The sequence below is a fragment of the Embiotoca jacksoni genome, unplaced genomic scaffold (assembly GCF_022577435.1).
Source record: "Embiotoca jacksoni isolate LCO1_2020_lvr unplaced genomic scaffold, fEmbJac1.0.p SCAF_191, whole genome shotgun sequence".
Taxonomy (NCBI): Eukaryota; Metazoa; Chordata; class Actinopteri; family Embiotocidae; genus Embiotoca; species Embiotoca jacksoni.
In genome coordinates, this window is record NW_027185331.1 from 1,106 (window position 1) to 27,500 (window position 26,395).

At 44.2% G+C, this 26,395-nt stretch overlaps 1 protein-coding gene and 1 pseudogene across 2 annotated transcripts in view; one reads left to right on the forward strand and one right to left on the reverse strand.

Annotated features, from left to right (window-relative positions):
• Positions 1-341: 341 nt before the first annotated feature.
• LOC138200677 (isthmin-2-like) lies at positions 342-5,520 on the reverse strand (annotated as a pseudogene).
• A 5,847-nt stretch (positions 5,521-11,367) lies between these two features.
• Positions 11,368-26,395, forward strand: part of LOC138200678 (ras-related GTP-binding protein D-like) — a 26,231-nt gene continuing 11,203 nt past the window's right edge. The window contains exons 1-5 of one of the 2 annotated variants that reach the window (XM_069153547.1): positions 11,368-11,554; positions 13,426-13,721; positions 13,816-14,015; positions 18,160-18,274; positions 26,215-26,357. In XM_069153547.1, the coding sequence (XP_069009648.1) occupies positions 11,383-11,554; positions 13,426-13,721; positions 13,816-14,015; positions 18,160-18,274; positions 26,215-26,357 (926 nt within the window). In that variant the 5' untranslated portion in view covers positions 11,368-11,382. The other variant, XM_069153548.1, reaches the window with a different exon arrangement.

The following is a 26,395-nucleotide window of genomic DNA, read 5'->3' on the forward strand; positions in this document are numbered from 1 at the left end:
AGGAAGCAGCAACTGTAGATGTTGTCGTGTTTGCATTTGGTTTAATATGTGAAGATCTTGTGTCCCTGAACGCAGCACGGTGCTGCACGCAGCAGGAAGCAGCACGTCTGTGATTGTGAGCAGCGGGATTCCTCCGAGGACGAACCATCAGAGTTTATATCAAACCGGGATCTTCTGAGAATGAAAACATTTCTGAACTGTGTCACCATGGCAACAGGGTTCTCCAACATGACAACACGCCGCTCACAGCTGGTTTCACTCTCTGCTTAAGTTTCAGGTCCGAAGAGAAACCAGAGATGTTCCCGGACAGGAAGTCTCAACGTTTTCTAACCATGAACCGATTCATCAGATGACGTCCGGACCTCAAACATTTTATGGTTTTGAGTTCTTACCGAAGTTATCGTTGGTGTCCCATTCGTTGTTCCAGCGCCGCCCCCAGTCTCCGCCCACCCCGCTCAGGACCGGGTCCTCCGGGTCGTAGTTGTCCTCAGACGGGTTCTCTGAACCGGCTCCGTCCAGCCCGTTCTCCGCCTGCTCCGGGTACTCCCAGAACAGCGGCCAGAACAGCTTGTTGTGTCTGTCGAGCCACTGGGAGGAGGAGAGGGACCAGTCGCTGCGCTGGCCCTCCGCGGCCAGGTCCCTCCTCCACCTCCGTCGGGGAGTCATCCACCACCTCGATGGTTACCTAGACGACCAACAACACACTGTTCTGTTTGGAGTCATCTTCTTCATCATCATCATCATCATCATCACCAGGATTCATCAAGTCTCTGACGTCTCGTTAGCCAGACGGATGATAATTAATCGAGTATCGAACATCTGGAATCACTGAACATCCTCGTCTCAACACAAACGCATGAATCCCCCCCCTCCCCCCCTCCAGGCTTCAGAGAGCCTCCCCACATACATGTTTAAACCATGTTTGTCATTAGTTTGTTCTGCCGGTGAAACCGACCCTTCGACCTTTCATATCTGGCTCTCATGTTTCGTATCTTCACGTTGTTTGTCGGAGGTTGGTGGACGAGTCTGAGCCCCCCCGCTGTCAGCGGTAACGTTAGACGCTGCGCTGACTCGAACCGGCTGCTGGGAGGAGCAGGAGAGTTCCTCCCTGGAAAACCTGCATCTGATGCACCACGAGGAGACGAACAACCATTTCCATGACAACAGAGAAGTACCTGGATGTTGGGGTTGTGCGAACCGATGTCGGCGTTGACCAGCTCGGGGAAGTTCCTCAGATCGAGGATGAAGGACTCGGAGTCCGCCTGGTCTTCAGCAGCAGGGAGGACAGCCGGGGGACGCTGCTGGGACCAGGAGGACAGAGTCTGCAGCAGGTTCTCCTCCTGGAGCTCCTCCAGGTGCTGCTGCTGGTCTCCATGGCGACGCTCCCATAACGCCTGGGAGAGGAGGAGGACGGTGATTATATAAGACAATTAAGCGGAAAGGGTCTCCAACCTTTTTCCTCTGTTCAGTAACATTTATTCACATAGCTGAGCTCCACCCAAACCAGCTGAATCAGCTTCTTTTATGTGAACAATAACAAACACAACACACATTTTGTATCACAAGAGATTAAATTACAAAAACATGCATGTTTTATTGTGGAAGCGTTTCTTTATGTTTTCATGTTCATTATGTATTTTACTGTCTGTCCACATGACTTCATGACATCACTTCCTTCACGTTCCATCCGTCTGGAGTTCACGTGCATTCACTCTTTTATTTTGAAAAGATAACTTTTCAATTTGAAAAGATCACGTGCCGGCCGGCCCTGATGATGAAGATGATGACGGTGATGAAGATGATGTTCCCGTTGATTCTCCATCCTGATTGGAGGTGGTTCCATGTGTCAGCAGCTCTCCAGACTGTCTGCTGGATTCCAGCTTCCTCTTGTTGGATGTTGAACAGCTGCTCATTCATCAAACTTTCCACCAACACTGGAAAATGAATCATGACTCCATCGACAGCATCACGATACCGAGAAGTAAAAAATGGAACTGTGGTGACAACAATAAAGATCCGTGAATCAAATATCAGCGAACAAAATGTTTTTACAGCTCTGAGTTTCATTTTTAACAACTTTATGTTTCTAATCAGAATCATGACGGGATTCAGAAATATTCAGATTTAAGAAGTGAATTTATATAAAAGGTATAAATAGAAAGGTTTAAAATTAAACTCCAGAAATGTGATGAATTCCTCTTTGAACAGATTGACACCATGTGTGCATCCAGAACACTGAATACTGCCACTGCATGTGGATGAGACTGAATGAGTGTTTCTGTGTCCGAGTGGAACATCAGCCGGTACCCCCGGAGGATCCGGGGAAGGACGAGGCGTCCCTGCGGCTGATCCGCTGCATCATGAAGCACAGCTCCGTCGGTCCGGGACCAGCTCACCTGACGTTCACCTCTGTTTTAACTGATTCTCATGTCACAGTGGGATTCTTGGAAAGCATCATTTACTTTCTTTTAATATTAGTTTCTTAAAAAAAAAAATGTCGTCAATAAACGGCTCTCCATTGATATTTATCCATTTACTTCATTTATTCAACACTAAATAAGCTGTGTGAATGTTAATGCTAAAAATCTTTTTTTTGTTATCTAAACTTCTATTTTTTACTATTTTGGAATTAATGTGGAGAATTGGAAACAAAACCCTGGAACATAGACGATAATATTTCAGTCTCTTAAAGCCACTGGACATTTGAGATCCATCCTCTGGCAGTAAAACACTAACTGCTGTGACCTCGACCCGGCTGAAGAATCCGACGCCCTCCTCTGAATGTGGCGGCGTGTCTCTGGGGAGGAAGTGAAGGACGGCCTGCAGCCGGGACGACTGGTTGAAGCCGGCACGCCTCCGCCCTCATGGAGGTTTTTAGAGAAAGTTTTCCGCTCAATGTCTCTCCTGTTCACAGTCCGGCTGCAGAATGAGTAAAGTGTCTGTAAAATGTTGAGTTGATGGAGCGAGTCGAGGCTCCGAGTCCAGAGGGAAGTGAGACGTACAGAAGACTGCAGTGTTACGTCCGTCTGAGGCTGCAGGGATGAAGCAAACAATCAGAAGTGTGTTTCAGCTTTTAAATCTACTACAATGTCCAACGGAAGGTTTGGTGAACGCAGCCTGTTAGCAGAGCAACGTTCAGGTACTCTCAGCAACGTTCAGGTACTCTCAGTGTAACGTTCAGGTACTCTCAGTGTAACGTTCAGGTACTCTCAGCAACGTTCAGGTACTCTCAGTGTAACGTTCAGGTACTCTCAGCAACGTTCAGGTACTCTCAGTGTAACGTTCAGGTACTCTCAGCAACGTTCAGGTACTCTCAGAGCAACGTTCAGGTACTCTCAGTGTAACGTTCAGGTACTCTCAGAGCAACGTTCAGGTACTCTCAGTGTAACGTTCAGGTACTGTCAGTGTAACGTTCAGGTACTCTCAGAGCAACGTTCAGGTACTCTCAGTGCAACGTTCAGGTACTCTCAGTGCAACGTTCAGGTACTCTTAGAGCAGTCTGCATGCAGAAACCAAAATACTCAGCAGACAACTTATTAAAATAAAAAATAGACTCGGAGCAGGAACACCAGCTGTGGCTCATGTTTCTGATCCTGTGAACATGAAACTTTACACATTCAGATAGTGCAGCGCTCCAGAGAGGGACGACTCAGAGAGACGAAGCCGGGACATTTAAAGGACATTCAGCCAGTTCCATTCACACCAAACTTCAATAAATAACTTTCAGACCTCGGTGACTTCATAACGTTAAAAAAAAAACTCTTATTCTGACAGTAACGTCCTCTCTGAACAGCGTCTGGACTGAACAGGGACTCAACGTTGGCCTTTCCTCTGCGGTGCTCCCGCCGTGTAACACGACTGAATCCGTTGAGGATGCGGTGAGGCATTCAGGGACAGAGTTGTAGAAGCAGACTGAACAATATGAAGACAGGAAGTGATCAAAACTTTCAGAAACTCACTGATGGAATCAAGAAAAACTCTTTTAGCTCCACATTCGGTGCAAAGAACGAAGTCCGTCCTCCACAATAATGAACAAACAACCAACTGAACCATCCTGTTTACACTGAAGACCGTTTTACAACGATAAAACAATTACCGAAAGGAAGACTCAACATTCAGCACAATGTACATGACATCAAATGTCTACTGCAGAATGAAGACGTTAATCATCTGATGTGGAGGCATTAAGAGGATTTAATTACCACAGAGAGGACGACACATGAAGGACAGACAGATAAACAGAAGACACCTGCTCTCAGATCAGATCTTATTCAGTGCACAGAAATGAAGACCATCCATCCATCATCCAACCAACCATCATCTAACCTCCAACCAACCATCATCATCCAACCAACCATCATCTAACCTCCAACCAACCATCATCATCCAACCAACCATCATCTAACCTCCAACCAACCATCATCATCCAACCAACCATCCATCCATCCAACCACCATCATCCAACCAACCATCATCCAACCAACCATCATCTAACCTCCAACCAACCAACCAACCATCATCATCCAACCAACCATCATCCATCCATCCATCATCCAACCAACCATCATCCAACCAACCATCATCTAACCTCCAACCAACCAACCAACCAACCATCATCCAACCACCATCATCCAACCAACCATCATCTAACCTCCAACCAACCATCATCCATCCATCCATCATCCAACCAACCATCATCTAACCTCCAACCAACCAACCAACCAACCATCATCATCCAACATCATCCAACCACCGTCATCCAACCAACCACCATCCAACCAACCATCATCTAACCTCCAACCAACCAACCATCATCCAACCAACCAAACAACCAAACAACCAACCATCATCCAACCAACCATCATCTAACCTCCAACCAACCAACCAACCATCATCCAACCAAACAACCAACCAACCAAACAACCATCCATCCAACCAACCATCATCCAACCAACCATATTAATACATCTCAGTTACTTTTCTAATCTCTTCAGAGTACAGGACAGACCTGTGATAAACTGTTTCAGGTCTGAACTATAATAAACTGTTTCAGGTCTGCAGGTAATTTAGTTGAATCGCACTCACCTGTGTGACGGAGCTGTTAGTGTCTCTGCTGATGTCCCTCTTTGGGTTCGAGGGGAATCCACCGACCGACACCGACACCGACACCGCGGACAGGATCAGCAGCCACAGATGCGACGCTTCCCTCCGCTGCCGGTTTCCCATGATTCCTCTCTGATCTCCTCCCGGAACCTCCAGATGATCCAGAACCCTCCAGGCTGGGAGAGGACGGTCCGAACCGACAGGCGGGTAGAAGCGGCACACATGTGCGTGTCGACGGAGCGTCCGGTCAGCGTGCAGAGCGGCTCTGGTCGTCCTCGGTGTCCGGTCCGGTCCGGTCCAGGTGGTCTGCGGTCATAACACGTCCAGGTTAGTTAAAGAGAGGAAACTAAAGTTCAGAGTAGTTCGCAAGAGTCTGTCGGAGACCACGTCCACACATCCGGAGGTCCTCCTCCTCTGAAGGCTCCGACTCGGTCAGCAGCTCCTCTGGCTGGGAAGCCCTGGTGACGTCACGGGGGAGGGCGTGGTCTGATCCAGACAGTAGGGCCGGACCTGAACGGGTCAGTCCGGTACAGAGAAGAACTGAATACTGATTATATTAATAATAACAATAATCAGTCACACGTTTAAACTGCTGCACAGGACAAACAACTCAGACAGGAAGTGGTTTCAACTGAGTTATAGTCAGAGTTTGAAAAACCAACCAATCAATGCACATTATAAAGCCTCACAATTACCAAAATAAAACTATAATATAATATAATATAAAATGAAGAAAACAGGCCATGATATTAAATATCTTTACGAATGTAGGTACATTGAATGATAGTGCTGAGCATGTTTTTTTATGAAATCACTTCTTGGTCAGTGATGCCGAGACAAACAGGGTCTGACGTGGAACCTGCAGGTGAGCTGGGTTCCACCTCACAACCTCAACAGAAACATTTCACACAATGTTCAAACATGATATAATAAGCAGCTTATATTAAGCAAAGCAGTGGCTGATGTAGATGAATGTGTACAGAGCAGAAGAAGAGGTTTTTTTCTTCTGTCGTAACAACGATCCAGCGTGTCGGCCGTCGGCTCCAACTGTCACTCACAGCTTCAGGTTTCTTCTCTGAGAATAAAGTCTGGAACTCAGCTCTAGTAGTGTTCGCTCAGCCGCTCTGAAGGGCGAACCAATCAGAGACCAGTGTCGGTGGTTCACTGCGGATGTCCCGCCCCTCTATCACTATGATTGGTCGGCTGGTGACCGTGAAGAGCACAACTCCGGATGAACTGCTGCTGGCGCTCATTAAAAACAACTTTAAAAATAAGCTGTAGTCGGGAAACAACTGTTCGGTGGACCCGGTAGGTCGTCGCAGCGGTGGAAGAGAAAAAGAGTGTCTGATTAGTTCAAATGAACTTGAGGTCAATGCCGAGTAGGATGGAACGACTGCAAACAACCAAGATATAGAGGGTGGACAGACCCATATTCATGCAGTGACAGTGGGTTGGGTTCACACCGGGCTGTCAAAGGGAGATAACACTCTCACTGGTTTATTTCATGTCCAAAACATCCCTTTAAACCTGCACCTTAGTGAAGTGGATCAGGAACTGACCTGCACCGAGCTCATTAAAACTCGGCCCGGTGTGTCTTCCTCTGAAACAACATGAAAGGATGTTTGCACAGAGCTGCAGTACCACTACCTGCCACTTGGTGTGGAGGTCAGGAGCTTCTCGCCTGCCGTGCATCTCTTCATTTGCACGCAAACATTTCAGTGTCCTGCAGACAGAAGAGGAGAAGGAAGGAGGACGGGGGAAGGGGGGGGGGGGGTAAGAGGATGGGTGGACTGGGGGGGCGGGGGGGGGGGGTCAAGAGGTGGAAGAGTTTCCAGATGTTCAGACGGTTTCTGTTTCAAATGAAAGTTCCTCCTCACTTCCTCTTCTGAGTGAGAACACGTGTTTCGGAGTGCGTGTGCTCTGATTACTGAAGCAGCTCTCCTTCATGTTCATCACCAACACTTCTCACGTTAAACTCACGTTTACACACAAACACTTCTCTGCAGATCGGAGTCGTCTCAGTGATCGGAGCTGTTTCTGAGCTGTTCTACCTGATGGAAACACCTTCGGGTTGGTGGGACACACAAATTAAAACGAGCAGCCACAACGCTGTGATTTCTGAAATCAAGCCGACTTATAGGCACATAAATGTACACAAGCTGACTGTTGAAGAAGAAGAATGACTTCCTGTTTCCTGTGGCTGATTTCATGAAGCAAACGAAGATCTTGAAAAGGTGAGTGTATGGCTGTGTTTGGAGGACATGTCAATACTTGCCCGTGTGTGTGTGTGTGTGTGTGTGTGTGTGTGTGTGTGTGTGTGTGTGTGTGTGTGTTCAGAGGACCTCGCTCCCTGTGGCCTCCAGCTAATCGCTTCCATATTCACCAGATCTGTGGTCTGTTAACTGGTGTACCTAGTGTGTGTGTGTGTGTGTGTGTGTGTGTGTGTGTGTGTGTGTGTGTGTGTGTGTGTGTGTGTGTGAGTGTGTGTGTGTGTGTGTGTGTGTGTGTGTGCGTGTTGAAGACAAGTCTCACATGTTCATCATCATCATATTTTATTCCACCTCCAAACAGATATTCAGATTCACTTCAAGTCACCATTGATCAGTTACATCGTGGAAGGAGAACCATTCAGTAAATTTGTGCAATTATGAAAATTTTAATTTTATTATCTGTTTTTCAACTCTTAATTCTGTCATGAAGAAACTGCTCCAGCATTTGGATTTGTTTTTATTTCATGATCCACCCTTCTGTAATGATTCTATTCATTTAATGAGTTAAATATTTTGTGTTCATGAATGGAATGGGTGAATAAGGACAGATGTGAGGTCATATTGACCTTTGAACTTTGATTACCAAACTCTTTCTTAAATCCAACTGAACATTTGGGACAAGTTTGAAGAAGGTCCCTCAAAGTGACTCCTGAGATATTATATTATATTATATGATGTAAGTGTTGAGCTGAATTGTTAATTATGAATTACTGAATGATATCAGACTCACTGTGTCACTGAAGAAGATCAGCTGTACATAAAATAAAGTGTCTTTTTAATCGCAAAGCTGAAATCCGACGATTTAACCTGAAGGACCAAACTTTGGCTTTGTTAGGTTCAAAGTCCATTTTTAGAAAAAACTATGTAATATGGCATTCATTTCAGTGAACATCTGAATTTTTTTCCATTACATTTCATTTATCTGACTCTTTTCTCCAAAGCGACTTACAATAAGTTCATTTCAACTATGAGGGTTCAAAACTAGAACAAGAATCAAGAAAATACAATTTCTTCCAGAAAGCCAAACTACAAAGTTCTATTAGTAAGTTCCATTTTAAGATACTAAAGTTCTACTGTTCAAGGTAAAGGAGGAGGAGGAGAAGAAGGAGGAGGAGGAAGAGGAGGAGGAGGAGGAGGAGCGGAGTAGTGTGAGTGAATCTAGGAGGTTAAAGTCGAGCTGCTGCATTCTGGATGAGCTGCAGAGGTCAGATGGTACTAACAAGTAGACCTGCCAGGAGGGAGTTACAGTAGTCTAGATGTGAGATGACCAGAACCTGGACCAGAACCTGGACCAGAACCTGCACCTCCTTCTGAGTGAGAAGAGGACGTATTCTCCTGATGTTGTGCAGCATGTATCTACAGGAACGTGTTGTTGCAGTGATGTTGGCAGTAAGAGAGAGTTGACTGTGGAGTGTCTCCGAGGTTCTTATCAGTCAGGGTCGGGATAACAGAGTTGTTGAAGGTCGTAGTCAGGTCGAGGGTGGGAGAGTCTTTCTCTGGAAGGAAGAGCAGTTCGGTCTTGTTGAGCTTTACTCAAATAAAAGTTTCATTTACATCCCAAATAATTTAAAAGTAAATAAACAATGTAAATATTTGAGTCTACATTTGTGTTGGATGACAGTCCGGTCCAAAAAGTGTTTGAATAAAATAATGTTACAATAATGATAAGATACTTTCACTTAGAGAAGAGCAACCAAAGACTAATGTAAAAATATCTGATGCTGTATTTAAGTAAAAAAGCTGGAGGAGTTGAGGGTTTGTATTTAAATCAGTGTTATTTGTCTGCAAAGCACCACGAGAGGGCAGCAGTACTAAATTGATGTCGGGCTTTGATGTAAAAGCCTTCATTGTTGCATTTCACCGAGGTGATGAGTGACAGTCGGCATTTCATGAGAAAAAAAACCTTCCCAGGCAAAGACTGTGATTTTAGTAGGTTTCAGTCACAATTTGGGTTTATGGATAGAATCAGATTGTAACTTTTACAGCAGTAAATTACTTCATCAGCAGGGCTCATTGAGAATGCCCCGCCCCTTTTTTTGGCGTAGCAACAGTAACGAAGGGCGTGGCCTCGCAATGGAATTCAGTGATGTAGCAGCCATTACAGCCATTGTGATGTCATCAGAATGTTTATTGGTATAAATACTGCAACACAGACTGGAACACCTGACAAACACCTGTAGAAACCTTCCAATCCTCAGCAGCCATTCAAACATGGTGAAGTTTGTACATTCAAAAGAAAGCGTTTACAACTTCCTTCGGAAGGAGGAGTTTCAACCAGTTAAAGCACCACGCCTCGTGTCCAAGTATAACAGCCGTTGTCCTTGAGACAAAACTAAACAAGCATGCAATGAGATTGATGGGACCAGCAAAGGTGGCGGTTCCATCCCCTGATAATTATCTTAAAAAGTCTTTAAAGGACCCCAACGTTTCCACAAACAGACACCATCATCCTCTATCCTCGCCGATTTCAGAGGCTCTAAAGAAGCCAAATAAAATGCGAGGTGAGACACCTCAGCTGATCCCCCTCTCCTCCTCCCCCTCAAACAAACGCCAAATGACTCCATCCCTCCCCATTTCTCTAGTTCCAAAAGAGCCAAGACAAGGACAATGCATCCAATCGCAGCTGGTTCCCCTCCCACCGGTTCCCATCTACAAATTCCTACCAGTTTCCGTACCCCCAATGAATCAGACTTCCCATTCACCCATTGCAACATACAAACACCTACTGACTCCCATTTCAGAGCCTCCAAAGGATCACACTTCCCAATCATCCATTTCTACATTACTGATTCCACCTTCTAAAGACCCGTCCCCACGCCGCCCAAAGCACCTGTTAAGCTCCGCCCCCACGTTCACTGACTTTCGTAAAAAGACTCCACGCCCAAAGCTTTCAAAACGTCCAAATCGGCCACTTGTGAAACCGCCAGAGAAGAATACCCTCCTTCCCATTTCCACGAACAGATGCCAACCAACACCATCTCGAGCAATCTCACGACTTCCAAACAATCAGACTTCCCCCCCACCGATTCCCAAAGCTCCAAAGAAGGAAAGTGGAGTACAACGTCGCCCAATTCAGCTTTCAAAACCTCCAAAGCAGTCAATTGTAAAACTGTCAGAGCTGTTTACCATCCCTCCCATTTCCACGGTCAAATGTCAACCACCATCGTCCCGAGCAATTTCTGTCCTTCAAAACCCTCCGACTTCCCTTCCAAGCAGCTTCAAAGCAGCCAAGTGAAGCAACACGTCGCCCTTCACATCTTCCAAAGGCTTTAAAGAGGAAGCTGTAGGAAAATCAGAGCTGATTTCCAGGTTTCCAATCAGATCGGTCAGATCCACCGCTGGCTCCTCCCCCAGCTCGTCCAAATATGGTCACGTCCTGCTCCAAACCGCTCCGAACTAGCAAAGATGGTGATGGACAGAATCTGAACCCAAAGTCTTGTGAGGTGGACAGCAGACAAATCCCGACTAGTTTTAGTTCCCCCAAAGAATAATACACCAACAACATATAGTCTCTGTATATTTGTAATAAAACAATAACATTTCTGTTCCGGGGGTCCGTAGATGACCCTCCTTGTTGCAGCCTTGCACCAGGTGATCATTTGGTTATATTACAGAGGCTGAAAAACAAGCAAAATACTTTTGACAACAAAAAACTAACAGGTTAAAGGTCGTGTTTGCCGACACCACTACTTAATTTCAGTACAACATTCATTCATTTAGATAATATACAGCATGTCCCATAATATTCTTTATAAATTCTAAATCAGAAAACTATCTTAAAGGTTTTCTTGAATTAATTTAAAATAAAAACATATAGCACTAATTGTCAGTGCCACCCTGCTGACTGACACCCCCACCCGCCTCCTCCTCCTCCCTCCGGGTGCTGGGCAGTATTTGGGGCCTGCAGGGGGGAGGGCGGGGAGGGGAGGAGGGGGGGTTGAGAGGGAGTGAAGGTTCATCATCATGGCCCTCCAGTATCAGATGACGTTGTGGGAAAGCTGGACAACACATGCTGCGTGAATCCAGAACAGAAAGCAGTGAAGAAAGCAGCATGACGACGGAGAGGGCCACGGCTCCGAGCGGGGAGGAAGAGGAGGAAGAGGAGGACACTGCTGGATATTACGACGATGAAGACGACCTGGAGGCGTTTTGTGACGCCGAGCTGAGCTGTGAGGACGGAGGTGGGTCGGAGCTGTTCAGGAAGGTCACTGAGCCTCAAGTTCAGAGCTGCAGACCGCTTAAAACGTCTGAAGAGGTGACTGAGTGGGAACTTTATTGTTTTATATGCTGACAGACACACTGCTGCTGTTACTGATTTCATATCAGTGCAAAATCTCTTATGATCTCTTATTTATAAAATCATAAAAACTTTTTCTTTATTTTATTTATGGACTTTGACATTCAAACAGCAGACAGAATTAAATATTTCAGTGGGGTAAAATACTGAGAAAACTCTAATAAGTTCCAAGTTATTCAATGATTATTTGTTGTTGCTGAAGCTTTTACAGCGACAGTGTTCAAAGTTAGACTGTAATATGAAATATGTGATGACTGTACAGACCACCTCTGTAAACAATCATCAGGTCATTGAAGAAGGAACAGCTGATAAAAATGAGCTCAAACCTTGTTCCACTCATTTTAAAAAGAATATTGTATTATTTAAAAAATGAACCAGAACTTTTTCATTCAAACTGTATGAGTACACATTCTCACTTTATTAAATACTGAAGAAAATATTAGAATTTCTTGCAGCTCAAGGTCAAAGTTAAGTACTAATGAAATCTCAAGTCTCTTCTTATGTTTCATCTGAGCTTCTTAGTTCATTTTTAGTTATTTTAGTGAAGCAAGACATACGAGTCTATAAATTAAACAGGACTTGACGTAACATGGTTAATGCAACAAGAACGTAGGATACAAACAAGCAAACAGACCAACAGGACTAAACAGTCACAACTACAAGAAAGGGAGAAATAGAATAACAAATCAAAAGACAAAAAAACATGAAATAAGCTGGAAGTGCATTGTAGTGAGAATGGGCAGAAAAATTTAAATAAACATAATTAATAATCACAGTAGTAAAAGAACATTGGCTTTCCCAGTGATAACAGAAAAAGCTGAGACTAGTGATAATAATACTGCTAATAGTAACTAACATTGCAGTGAAGAAGAAAGTAAGAAAGTGTTAACTTAATTTTTTTTTTAATTACTTAAAATTAAATTAGATAGAGTATGGCTATAAACAGTGGCAGTGTGTGTGTGCATAGATGGGAGGAATTATTAAGGGGTGTGTGTATGACTTGTGTTTCCAAACTAGTTTCAGTTGCAGTGTATTTAATTTTGCATTTAAAGAAATAATTTGAATAATATGAAAATTAAACTTGTGATAATTGTTTGAATGTTGTTGCAGTAGTCCTCCCTGATTGGCTGCTGGTGTTTGTAGGAAGAGAGCCACTTGGACAGGGATGGATGTGGACTTTTATAAAGTGAGTTTAGAAGAAGAGAAATCCTGAGACCAGCTGCAGCCTCAGTGTCCTTCAGCTCTGCAGATCTTTCTCTCCACGCTGGAGTAAAAACTAAGAATGTTGCATTTGTAATGATGGGAGTTGGCGGGTCGAGACACAGTGGGAGGTATTGTTCCCACCAAACACTGACTTATTGACTGACTTACTGTAAAACGACTGGCGGTTCATCGTTTGATGTCATCCAGAGTCTCCGACTGACGACGTTTACAGCAGAAAGACTGAGAGCAGAAAGATGTTCCTCAATGTGGAGGAAGTTGATAAAACTGATACTGACATGTGTCACTGCCACCAGAGAAACTGTAAACTGGTCAGTTGTTAGAAACAGATGAAGTTAAAGGAGCAGTTTGTGGGATTTAGTGACATCTAGTGGTGAGGTTGCAGATTGCAAACAACCTCCTCTTCCAAACGTGTAAGAGTCTTCGGTGGCCCCCATCAGCAGCAGTGTTTGGTTTGTCCCCTCTGGGCTCCTGTAGAATGTGTCCCAGCTGATTGACAGGTGCAGGTTGACGGTGTGTCTCCCTCCTCTGTAGTTCTGGGCTTCAGTGATGCTCTCAGCGGGGAGGTCAAACCTCGGATCCTCCTGATGGGCCTGAGACGGAGCGGGAAGTCCTCCATCCAGAAGGTGGTTTTCCATAAAATGTCTCCCAACGAGACTCTGTTCCTGGAGAGTACCAATAAGATCTGCCGGGAGGACGTCTCCAGCAGCTCCTTCGTCAGCTTCCAGATCTGGGACTTCCCCGGACAGATCGACTTCTTTGACCCCACCTTCGACTACCAGATGATCTTCAGAGGCACCGGAGCGCTCATCTTCGTCATCGACTCTCAGGTCGGACCGGACACGGAGCAACACTATAATGTCACGTAGGGTTTATTATGATGTCATCGTATTATGATGTCATCGTTCCTCTTCCTCCTGACAGGACGACTACGTGGAGGCTCTGAGGAGACTCCACCTCACCGTGACCCGTGCCTACAGGGTCAACCCCAACATCAACTTTGAGGTGTTCATCCACAAAGTGGACGGCCTGTCGGACGATCACAAGATCGAGAAGCAGAGGGACATCCACAAACGGGCCAACACCGACCTGGCAGACGCAGGCCTCGAGCGCATTCACCTCAGGTGGGCTGCAGGTCCTCTCAATTATCTACATATCACACAGATTTCTAAATGAAACATAGACTCCTAAAACTTAACATAGGGTTAGAAAAACATAAAACACAGACTGGATATAAAACACAGACTGGATGAAAAATGGTTCCGATCCAGAAGTGTCTTCAGCTGCAATACCAGCGAGTGCCACTAGAGGTCGGCTCCAAAAAGCCTCCGGCTCCAACAGTTAGGTTAGGTTAGGTTAGGTTAGGTTAGGTAATTACTTTATTAATCCCCGAGGGGAAATTTTTTCGCTACAGCAGCATACAGGAAGCAATAGATAATAATAGAATAATAGAAAAACAATAAAATAGCAGTAAAATAGCAGTAAAAAATATAAAATATAAAATGCACAGTATATACAGTATAGTATATATCTATATATATTATATAAACAACCAAGAAACAGAGTCAACAGTGTTATTGTTGTGTGATGGATTTTGCCAGAGGTGAGTTATTGTACAGTCTTATTGCGGTCGGCAGGAATGATCTCCTGTATCTGGAATGATCTCCTGTATCTGGAATGATCTCCTGTATCTGGAATGATCTCCTGTATCAGGAATGATCTCCTGTATCTGGAATGATCTCCTGTATCAGGAATGATCTCCTGTATACGGAATGATCTCCTGTATCAGGAATGATCTCCTGTATCTGGAATGATCTCCTGTATCAGGAATGATCTCCTGTATCTGGAATGATCTCCTGTATCAGGAATGATCTCCTGCATCTGGAATGATCTCCTGTATCAGGAATGATCTCCTGCATCTGGAATGATCTCCTGTAACTGGAATGATCTCCTGTATCTGGAATGATCTCCTGTATCAGGAATGATCTCCTGTATCTGGAATGATCTCCTGTATCAGGAATGATCTCCTGTATACGGAATGATCTCCTGTATCAGGAATGATCTCCTGTATCTGGAATGATCTCCTGTATCTGGAATGATCTCCTGTATCAGGAATGATCTCCTGTATCTGGAATGATCTCCTGTATCAGGAATGATCTCCTGCATCTGGAATGATCTCCTGTATCAGGAATGATCTCCTGCATCTGGAATGATCTCCTGTAACTGGAATGATCTCCTGTATCTGGAATGATCTCCTGTATCAGGAATGATCTCCTGTATCTGGAATGATCTCCTGTATCAGGAATGATCTCCTGTATACGGAATGATCTCCTGTATCAGGAATGATCTCCTGTATCTGGAATGATCTCCTGTATCAGGAATGATCTCCTGTATCTGGAATGATCTCCTGTATCAGGAATGATCTCCTGCATCTGGAATGATCTCCTGTAACTGGAATGATCTCCTGTATCAGGAATGATCTCCTGTATCAGGAATGATCTCCTGTATCAGGAATGATCTCCTGCATCTGGAATGATCTCCTGCATCTGGAATGATCTCCTGTAACTGGAATGATCTCCTGTATCTGGAATGATCTCCTGTATCTGTCCTTGTGACAGCGGAGCTGGAGGAATCTTTTGGAGAACGTCCTCCTCTGTCCCTGCAGCAGGTGGTGGAGAGGGTGGTCAGGATTATCCAATATGGATAATAGTTTCCTCAGCGTCCTCCTCTCCACCACCTTTTCCAGACTGTCCAGTTTGTAGTCGATGATGGAGCCGGCCTTCTTAACCAGTTTGTTAAGTCTGTTGGTGTCTCCGGCTCCAATGCTGCCCCCCCAGCAGACCCCAGCGAAGTACAAAGCACTGGCCACAACAGATGGTAGAACATCTCCAACATCTTGCTGCACACATTGAAGGATCAAAGTTTCCTCAAGAAAAAGAGTCGACTCATCCCCTTCTTGTAGACAGCGTTGATGTTGGTCTTCCAGTTCAGTCTGTTGTCATGGAGACACCAGGTACTTGTACTCCTCCACCATGTCCACCTCCTCTCCCAGAACTCTCAGCAGTTGTGGAGCCGTCGTCTTCCTCCTGAAGTCGACCACCATCTCTCTGGTCTTGGCCACGTTCAGAAGGAGGTGATTTCTACCAGCCCACTCCACAAAGTCCTCCACTACTGCCCTGTACTCCTCCTCCCGTCCATCCCTTATACACCGACCACTGACTCCTCCTCCCATCCATCCCTTATACACCGTCCACTGACTCCTCCTCCCGTCCATCCCTTATACACCGTCCACTGCAGAGTCATCAGAGAACTTCTGCAGATGTCTTGACTCTGAGTTGTTCTGGAAGTCAGTTGTGTAGAAGGTGAACAGAAAGGGAGACAGAACAGTTCCCTGAGGAGCTCCAGTACCACTGACCACCGTATCAGACAGCACACTGCCCAGACGGACAAACTGTGGTCTGCCTGTCAGGTAGTCAATGATCCAGGAGACGGTGGACGTGTCCACCCCACCACCACCTCCCACCACCTGCAGCTTCTCACTCAGCAGCAGTGGTTGGATGGTGTTGAATGCACTGGAGAAATCAAAGAAAGTGATTCTCACAGAGTCACCGGTTCCATCCAGGTGAGACTGAGCTCGTTGCAGCAGGTAGATGATGTCATCGTCCACTCCCACATGAGGCTGGTACGCAAATTGTAGAGAGTCCAGTGAAGATTTTACCAGCGGTCTGAGGTGGGCCAAGACCAGCCTCTCCAGCACCTTCATCACATGAGATGTGAGGGCAACCGGTCGGTAGTCGTTGAGGCCAGATGGAGTCGTCTTCTTGGGGACAGGAACCAGGCAGGACGTCTTCCACAGCACCGGGACCTCCTCCTGCTTCAGGCTCAGGTTGAAGAGGTGTTGTAGGACCTCAGCCAGCTGGACGGCGCAGGTCTTCAGGACCCCGGGGCCGATGCCGTCAGGTCTTCAGGACCCCGGGGCCGATGCCGTCAGGTCCTGCAGCCTTGCGCTGATGGACTCTCTCCAGCTGTCTCCTAACCTGGCCAGTCGTCACAGAGAGGGGTGGGGGAGGGGTCATGGTGTCGATGGAGGAAGAGCCCTTTGAGATTGAGGGCTCTATGCAGCTCACCAGGGGGGGCAGAGGGGGGAGGGGGGAGGCAGCAGAGGGGGGGGGGCAGCAGAGGTGTTTGGGAGATGTAAGGTGTGGAGAAGACAGATGAGGGTGGTGAACTAAACCTGTTGAAGAAACAGTTTAGCTCATTGGACCTCTCCAGGTTCCCCCTGGTTGTTCCTCTCCAGGTTCCCCCTGGTTGTCTCTCTCTCCCCTTGAACCCAGTAATCTCCTTCATACCGGTCCACACCTCCCTCACATTGTTCTGCTGGAGTTTTGCCTCCAGCTTCCTCCTGTAGGAGTCCTTGCACTCTCTCCCATTCAACTTCTCTCATCAAATCCAAAGTGAATCAAATGTGTCCATCAGTTATCTCGGTGTTGTTAGCTAAAGTCACTCCTTCTTATTAGTTTTCTGGAGGTCCATCTGAAAATAATCCCTCATTCATTAGAAAAGAAGATTCAAGAAGACCTGTTTTTGGGGGTCATATCTTTTTATTGTGTATGAATCCAGCTGACTATTTAATCTGCTTATTTCAAGCCTAATATTGATACTAAATATGTTCAACAGCCTACTTAAAGTTACTGATATGAATAACAAGCTATAATAACATTATTAATCTTAATCTTAGTCACATTTTGAAAATCAGATACAATAAATATAATCTAGAAATTAATATTTGTACCAAAAGAAGCTCAATATACATCATTTAATAAAAAATATTTGAATCACATGGAATCAAATGTTGATTAAATTATGTACATCTTTGCACAATGAAATGAGAGCAGCCTTCAGACTTCTTCTCACAACGTTCTCCAAACACTAAAGTTTCCCTCAACAAGTAAAAGTGGATCTGTGTAAATTATTGATATGATATTAATGAAACTGAAACTGACATGCATTTTTATGTCTTAAAGTGGCGTATTGTTTTCATGTCAGTGTTGAATGTCAAATCTGGACAGCTGTAGGAAACATTCAAAGACACCGAGCACTAAATCAGAGAATATATATATATCAGACTATAATTAGAGCAGATTATTAGGCTCCTTTTTTAAGTTTGAGTCACTTGTTTCTGTTCATATCTGTAAAAACTAAGAATGATAGAAATGTAGTGTTTGTTGAATCCGTCCTGACTCCGCCTCTGGTCTCTGACCTCTGCAGCTTTTATCTAACCAGTATATACGACCACTCCATCTTCGAGGCTTTCAGTAAAGTGGTGCAGAAGCTCATCCCTCAGCTGCCCACGCTGGAGAACCTGCTCAACATCTTCATATCGGTGAGTCACTATCAGACCGACTCTGGTTCTGTTGGACCCATCTGCTGTGGACCAGGAAGTGCTGCTGAGTGACAAGAAACTCAACTTTAAATCAAATCTGACACCACGTTTTAATAATCCAGCTACTGTCCATCTTTCTCTACTTTACAGTCCAGTCAGTAGGTGGCAGCAGTGAGTTGCAGTACAAACTCTGACATGGAACAAAACCACTGATTCTCAAAATACTAAGTTTAATCTTGATAAAAAAAATAAATAAATCATAAATAGGAAAAACTAAGTAAATAAATAAGATGTTCATACTGACACGACTTCATCACTGACTGTTAGACAAAGAGACCAGCACACAGCCACATGTACAGTATGTTACACAGACTTTATCATATTCAAAAACTCATGAAAGTGGACACACATATGTCTCCCAGTGAAAAATTTCGTATTCTAGTGGAGTCGCGAGTGGGCATGGCCAAACGGCTCAAGAGCACCCCCTAAAGAGATGGACAACATGCTATAGTGTGACTTTTTGATCATATTTTAGACGACATGCTATAGTATGACTTCCATTTAAATTATTTCAGGCAACACAACAGTGCAGTTGTCAGCGTTGTCGTCTCACAGTTTAAAGGTCCGTGGTTCGATCCCCGCCTGGGACTTTCTATGTGGAATTTGCATGTTCCTGCGTAAGTAAAAGTAAAATATGGAAGACTAACTTATGCATGTTATCATGCATATAGTCCATGATGTAAAACAAACATCATGTAGTCGTAATTGTGACAAAGTCACACTCCAAGCAAGAACATGCAATCCTCCACAGACAGAGTTCCAAGCCCCTGATCGAACCGAGTACTTCCTGACTGTGAGATGACAACGCTAGCAACTGCAAAGTTGTGCTGCCTCTATTGCATGTTTGCCTGACTTATATTACTTATATGACTTTTAAACATTTTTTTGAAGAAAGCACAGTGGTGCAGTGGTTAGTGTTGTTGACTCCCAGTCAGAAGGTTCCAGGTTCAATTCTTGCCCTTCACATGGATTTTCATCTCAGATGTTAATATCATCCTTTCCCCGGCGAGTCTCAAACCTGGAACCTTCTGAATGGGAGGCAACAGCACCAACCACTGCACCGTAGATTGCTCTTCCTTAACATGTTTAAAAGTTATATAAGTCATATAAGTCAGACACGCATGCAATAGAGTCATCAAAATGTTGAAGTTCCAAGCCAGCGTTGTCATCTCACAATCAGGAGCTTCTGGGTTCGATATGGGGTCTGGAACTTAAAGTGGAGGATTACATGTTCTTGCTTGAAAGTAACATTTTACATTATGGACTACATGCATAAGTTAGTCATCCATATTATGGACAACAAACATTACTTTCAGATCATTAGTTTTGCAGGAATAAGAAATTCACGTTGAAAGTCGCAGGCGGGAATCGAAACCAGGACCTTTCGACTGAGAGACAACAACTCTGACAGCTGCATCACTGTGTTGGCTACCATAAGCTGAACAAAAGTCATACTTATAGCATGTTGTCAGAAATAGCGCAAAAATGTCATACTATATCATGTAGTCCAAAGTATGACTTTATTATCATATTTCGGACGACATGCTATGGTATGACTTTTTTTTTCTCCATATTTTAGACATGTTATTGTATGACTTTTTTATGACTTTTTGGAGGATGACCTTTTTCTGGACTGACATGCCTCAAATTACTTCTCACTGTGAGGCAACTCAACCAGTACACAATGAAAAAAAAAAAGTCTCTTTTGGACTTTTTTTTTTTACAGCTGTGGCTTACCCTTACAGGGACTTGCCTTAGGAGGTCTCGCCCTCCGTGAACCTCGTGTGTTACCTCGGCGGGTAAACTGTGAACCATGTGTTGTGTTACCTCGGCGGGTAAACCGTGAACCTTGTGTTGTGTTACCTCGGCGGGTAAACCGTGAACCTTGTGTTGTGTTACCTCGGCGGGTAAACCGTGAACCTCGTGTGTTACCTCGGCGGGTAAGCTGTGAACCATGTGTTGTGTTACCTCGGCGGGTAAACCGTGAACCTCGTGTGTTACCTCGGCGGGTAAGCTGTGAACCATGTGTGTTGTGTTACCTCGGCGGGGCTCGAACCCGTGTCTTCATGAGATCGTTTCCAGCTGGGAGTCGGCGTCGTAGACCGCAGGACTATCTTCGGCGCCACAGTATGAGTCGTAGCAGGAGAAAGTGTACCACGGAGTTCACTCAGAGCTTCCAGAGACTCAGCCAACAGTCTGGTTAACTCAACAGGTAAAAGATTCTCCTTCACCAAGGTTGATATCGATGGTTCAGATTCCACCTGTTGATGCTGATTCAGCTTTTAGTGAAGTTGAAACGTTTGGAGAAATTGAAAAAGTTTTGCATTCACAACACATTACAGGAAGATAGTTAATATCACTGCAGACCTCCTTGAAAACATGTATATCTACTATCCAAAGAATGTCTACGGCAATTTTGGTCACATTTGAATGAATATTTGTGGACGGTGGAGTTATAGGTTGCAGTGAGCCAAAGATTTGTCACAATGCTGCCTAACTCCTGGGAAGGTTGATGGGGCAGTGGTTAGCACTGCTCCCTCTCAGCAAGAAGGTTTGGGGTTCAATTCCCCCCTTTTGTCATGACTTACAAAAAAAGTTTTGCAGGAACATTCAAATTCCACAGACAACATTCCAGGCGGGAATTGAACCTGCTACCTTCAGACTGAGAGATGACAACGCTGACAGGTGCACCACTATGCTGGCTTCTATAACTTGAACGGAAGTCACACTATAGCATGTCGTGCAAAATATGACTTTTTGATCATATTTCGGACGACATGCTATAGTGTGACTTTTTTTCCATATTTAGTGCCCGAGCACTGAGAATCGGTGCGAAAGCCCTATTGTATTTCGTAAAAATGTTCTTGGATGTTCAATGTTCCTCTTCTTACGTAAAGTGTTTTGCCTTTTTGGAGGCTTTATCATATTCAAAAACTCATGAAAGTGGATACACATACAGTGGTGTGAAAAAGTGTTTGCCTCCTTCCTGATTTCTTATTTTTTTGCATGTCTGTCACACTTAAATGTTTCATATCAAACAAATTTAAATATTCGTCAAAGATAACAAGTAAACACAAAATGCAGTTTTTAAATGAAGGTTTTTATTATTAAGGGAGAAAAACAATCCAAACCCACATGGCCCTGTGTGAAAAAGTGTTTCCCCCTAAACCTAATAACTGGTTGGACCACCCTCAGCAGCAACAACTGCAATCAAGCGTTTGTGATAACTTTCAATGAGTCTTTTCCAGCTGTGGAGGAATGTTGGCCCACTCATCTTTACAGAGTTGTTGTAATTCAGCCACATTGGAGGGTTTTCCAGCACCAACCTCCTTTTTAAGGTCATGCCACAGCATCTCAACAGGATTCAGGTCAGGACTTTGACGAGGCCACTCCAAAGTTTTCATTTTGTTTTTCTTCAGCCATTCAGAGGTGGACTTGCTGGTGTGTTTTGGATCATTGTCCTGCTGCAGAACCCAAGTTGGCTTCAGCTTGAGGTCACGAACAGATGGCCGGACGTTCTCCTTCAGGATGTTTTGGTAGACGGTAGAATTCATGGTTCCATTTATCACAGCAAGTCTTCCAGGTCCTGAAGCAGTAAAACAGCCTCAGACCATCACACTACCACCACCATATTTTACTGTTGGTATGAGGTTCTTCTTCTGAAATGTGGTGTTACTTTTACACCAGATGTAACGGGACACACACCTTCCAAAAAGTTCAACTTTTGTCTCGTCAGTCCACAGAGTATTTTCCCAAAAGTCTTGAGGATCATCAAGATGTTTTCTGGCAAAAATGAGACGAGCCTTAATGTTGTTTTTGCTCAGCGGTGGTTTTGGTCTTGGAACTCTGCCATGCAGCCATTTCTGCCGAGTCTCTTTCTTCTGGTGGAGTCATGAACACTGACCTTAACTGAGGCAAGTGAGGCCTGCAGTTCTTTGGATGTTGTCGTGGGGTCTTTTGTGACCTCTCGGATGAGTCGTCGCTGCTCTCTCGGGGTAATTTTGGTCGGCCGGCCGCTCCTGGGAAGGTTCACCACTGTTCCATGTTTTCTCCATTTGTGGATAATGGTTCTCACTGTGGTTCTCTGGAGTCCCAAAGCTTTAGAAATGGCTTTAGAACCTTTTCCAGACTGATAGATCTCAATTACTTTCTTTCTCATTTGTTCCTGAATGTCTTTGGATCTCAGCATGATGTCTATCTTTTGAGGATCTTTTGGTCTACTTCACTTTGTCAGGCAGGTCCTATTGAAGTGATTTCTGGATTGAGAACAGGTGTGTCAGTAATCAGGTCTGGGTGTGGCTCCAGAAATTGAACTCAGGTGTGATGAACCACAGTTAAGTTATGTTTTAACAGGAGGGGGCAAACACTTTTTCACACAGGGCCATGTGGGTTTGGATTGTTTTTCTCCCTTAATAATAAAAACCTTCATTTAAAAACTACATTTTGTGTTTACTTGTTATCTTTGACTAATATTTAAATTTGTTTGATGATCTGAAACATTTAAGTGTGACAGACATGCAAAAAAATTGGAAATCAGGAAGGAGGCAAACACTTTTCACACCACTGTATGTCTCCCGGTGAAAAATTTCGTATTCTAGTGGAGACGCGAGTGGGCGTGGCCAAATGGCTCGAGAGCGCCCCCTAAAGAGATACCCCGGCGGCCATATTTACCTAAATTCACCAAATCCGGTGGACACGTGTATCACACCTTGACGCACAAAAAAGTTACATTGCACCGTTCGGTCAACTCGACAGAAAGTCCACCATTTTGAATTTAGTCGCCATTTTGGCTGATTCTGACACGTTGTACTTTGTTGAACTCGTCTGATGGATTTTGTCGGACCGACTTGAATTTAGGTTCTCTGGATAGAAAACATGTTTGGGATTAAAAGTTGTATAAATAATTCGTTTTCATCGATGTGTGTGCCGGTAGCGTGGCGGCCATTTTGAGCATCTCGCCATGAAACTACGAGTTGCTTTAAATCTTATGTACATGGACCGACCTTCTCCAAACATCACAGGTATGATAACAGCCCCGCCCTGAAGACCCCTGTGGGGGAATATTCGCTCATAGTCATAGCGCCCCCTGTTGGCCAACTGGAAATTACACTTTTCATACTTTCACATTCTACGTTGAGCTGGTTGATCCCATGAACCTAAAGTCGGGTCACAATAACCTAAACATGTAGTTGATGATATATTGAGACATTCGTTCGACTTTGTCGCTTACTTTACGTCTTACATCATCCCTTACGGGCGGTTACTGTTAATGTTACTGTTAATGTTAAAGCTCCTAAATTGAGAGAGCATGTTCTTGACTTGTGGCAGTGATCTTCTCCCATAAAGACTCCATACTGCCTCCTCTGGTCTCTGCGGGGCCTCCAGCTGGTACAGGACCTCTGGTATGTTAGGGATCATGGCTGTGCTGCAGACCGATGACAGTGCTGGTGGATGAGAATGAAACCAGTATTTAAATATCTGTACGAGGTCCTTTTCACGTCACAATGATACAAAATGTGTTCTTTCTTACGGAGATCAATCGCAGGTGACTTCTTTGATAGACCTTTTTCTAATCTCCATGGAGACAGGAGAATTTAGACCGTCTCTCTTCAGCAACATTGACACTGAATCAAAACACGTTTCATTGCAGTAACCATGGAAACAACACGAAAAGACTGAGTTTTATATGTTGTTTTTTTTTATATATATCTGTCAATGTTATTGAATTTATGAAAACTTTCTGTGACATTTACACTCAGTGAGCTGAAGATGAAGTTCAACTGTTCTTCAGTCGCCACAGTGATTTATAAAGACTAACGGATTATATTTCCCTCCCATTGCAACATTTACAGTTCAGAAGTGATAAAGAGTGTTTGTTATAATAGATGACAACATCTGTCAGCTGTTGAAAGGCTATAATTTCACCACGAAGTGATTCTGCACACTTACATCTTCCTCTCTCATCTTAATGTAGACCATCAAGTCGGGGTTTTTTTTGTCATGAAATTTAAAATCAAACTCGTTTTATCCGACCAAAGAGAAGCAAATTATCCCCACTAATTGAACATCAAACCTTGAGGACATGTCGTCCTCTGCTTATCAGAGGAGCCTCTTCACTCAACAAACCTCCTTCATCGACTGATGGAAGCTCTCACACGCTGGAGAACGAAGGGGAGACTAACATCACTGAGACAGATAAACGTGTCCACACGGCTGTAACATGGGACCACATGCTGTTACACAAATGTTCTTCTCTTTCTGTAACTGTGAAAACGTCTACAGACTTCACAGTGGTTATTTTGTGTAGTTGAACTGAGGTTGAAGTTAAGAGTTCCTCACAGACACAGTTCAAGAGACCTGGAAAACATTAAGCAAAAACTCTAAGAAAAATATGAAATACCACAATTAAACATTGATTGTGAATAAAATGAAAATCAAGATCTTTCTGCTTAGAATTGAGATCACGATTCTCTCACAATTTATTTTTCCAAAATAAACATTTAATGCTTTCATTCAGGCTGAAGACAACTAAAATAATACAATGGTGCCTGATTTATGTTTTATTGTAACAAGAAATTATAAAAAAATTATAAATATAAATATTGAGATTAATCAAGGAAACCATGTAAATTTGAGATTAATTGCATGAATGACATGCTGTGTTTAAAAACTAGAGACTTTGATGACTAATCATCACTGATGAAGCTGACAGAAAAGATTAAATTGTATTTAAAAAGCAGAAAAATCGTTCTGTAGTTTTCCTGCAGCTTCCCCTCACGGCGCTGCCAGCTGCATGTCAGTCTCAGCGTGCGGGCAGGACTCAGCAGGATACCTGTCCTGATACCCGTCCTGATACCCGTCCTGATACCCGTCCTGATACCCATCCAGATACCGTCCTGATACCTGTCCTCAAGATTTGATCTGTGAACATCAACCTTATACGAGGATCTTAAACTACGAGTTAGTAAATATTTAGAAGCTCAGCCTCTTGTCTCTGATCGGTAGCACGCTAATGAAGGGAAGCTCAAACAGGACAGATATACCACACTTTACCTTTACAGATGTGATCTGAACACCCTGAAGCTGTGAAATGATTTTTTTTTGGAGAATACAAGTAAACATGGTGTCACAATAATGCAGACGAAGGAAGATAAAAGCGTAATTAACTTTTTGAAGATCACTAAAAGTCAAAGAGAATCTAATTCTGGACATATTTCTAAAGTGGTAGAAACGTTTTCGAAAAGTTTTGTGAGAATGAGGTTGTGGTCTGAAATAACTTCAGGGTGACGGAGGAGACCACCTGCTGAGCTGCAGAGCAGAAGTATTTAACCTGAGGTGTGCTCCGGGCCTTCAGGAGGATTAGCTGCAGAAATGTTTCTGCAGCTAATCCTGAACCGCAGCAAAGCAATTTTACCACAACTACACAGCATGAAAATGACTTCAATGACATGATTGAATCATTTTCTGACCCAGAGACTCTGAGCGGAGCGCCGGCAGAGGGACGACCCTCCCGCTGGTCCGGAGGCGAGGGGTCAACTAACGTCTTCAGGGAACAACGATATTAAAATAGTGTTTAAATACCCTTCATCAAACACCATGTCAAGGCCAACGCTCCAAATGCCTTCGGCAGAATTTCTATTTTTGTCCAACAAAAGGAAGTAAAATAAAAAAAATCATATAAAAAATCATAGATCCCAGTTTTCTCATCATAGTCATGGGAAGAGGAATTCATTGTTCTGTGGGCTCAGAAAATAGAAATAAAAAAATATTTTCTTTGTGGTGTTTTTAACGACTCATTAAGTTATTTAGTCCATTATAGACTGTTGTTGCAGACCATAATGTTTGATCCTGTCCATCTCCGGTCTCCCGGCTGTCGTCAGAACTCCGGCGTGGAGAAGGCCTTCCTGTTCGACGTGGTCAGTAAGATCTACATCGCCACCGACAGCAGCCCGGTGGACATGCAGACCTACGAGCTGTGCTGCGACATGATCGACGTGGTCATCGACATCTCCTGCATCTACGGGTGAGCTACTGAGCGCGCTCAGTAACCCTGAACAACAC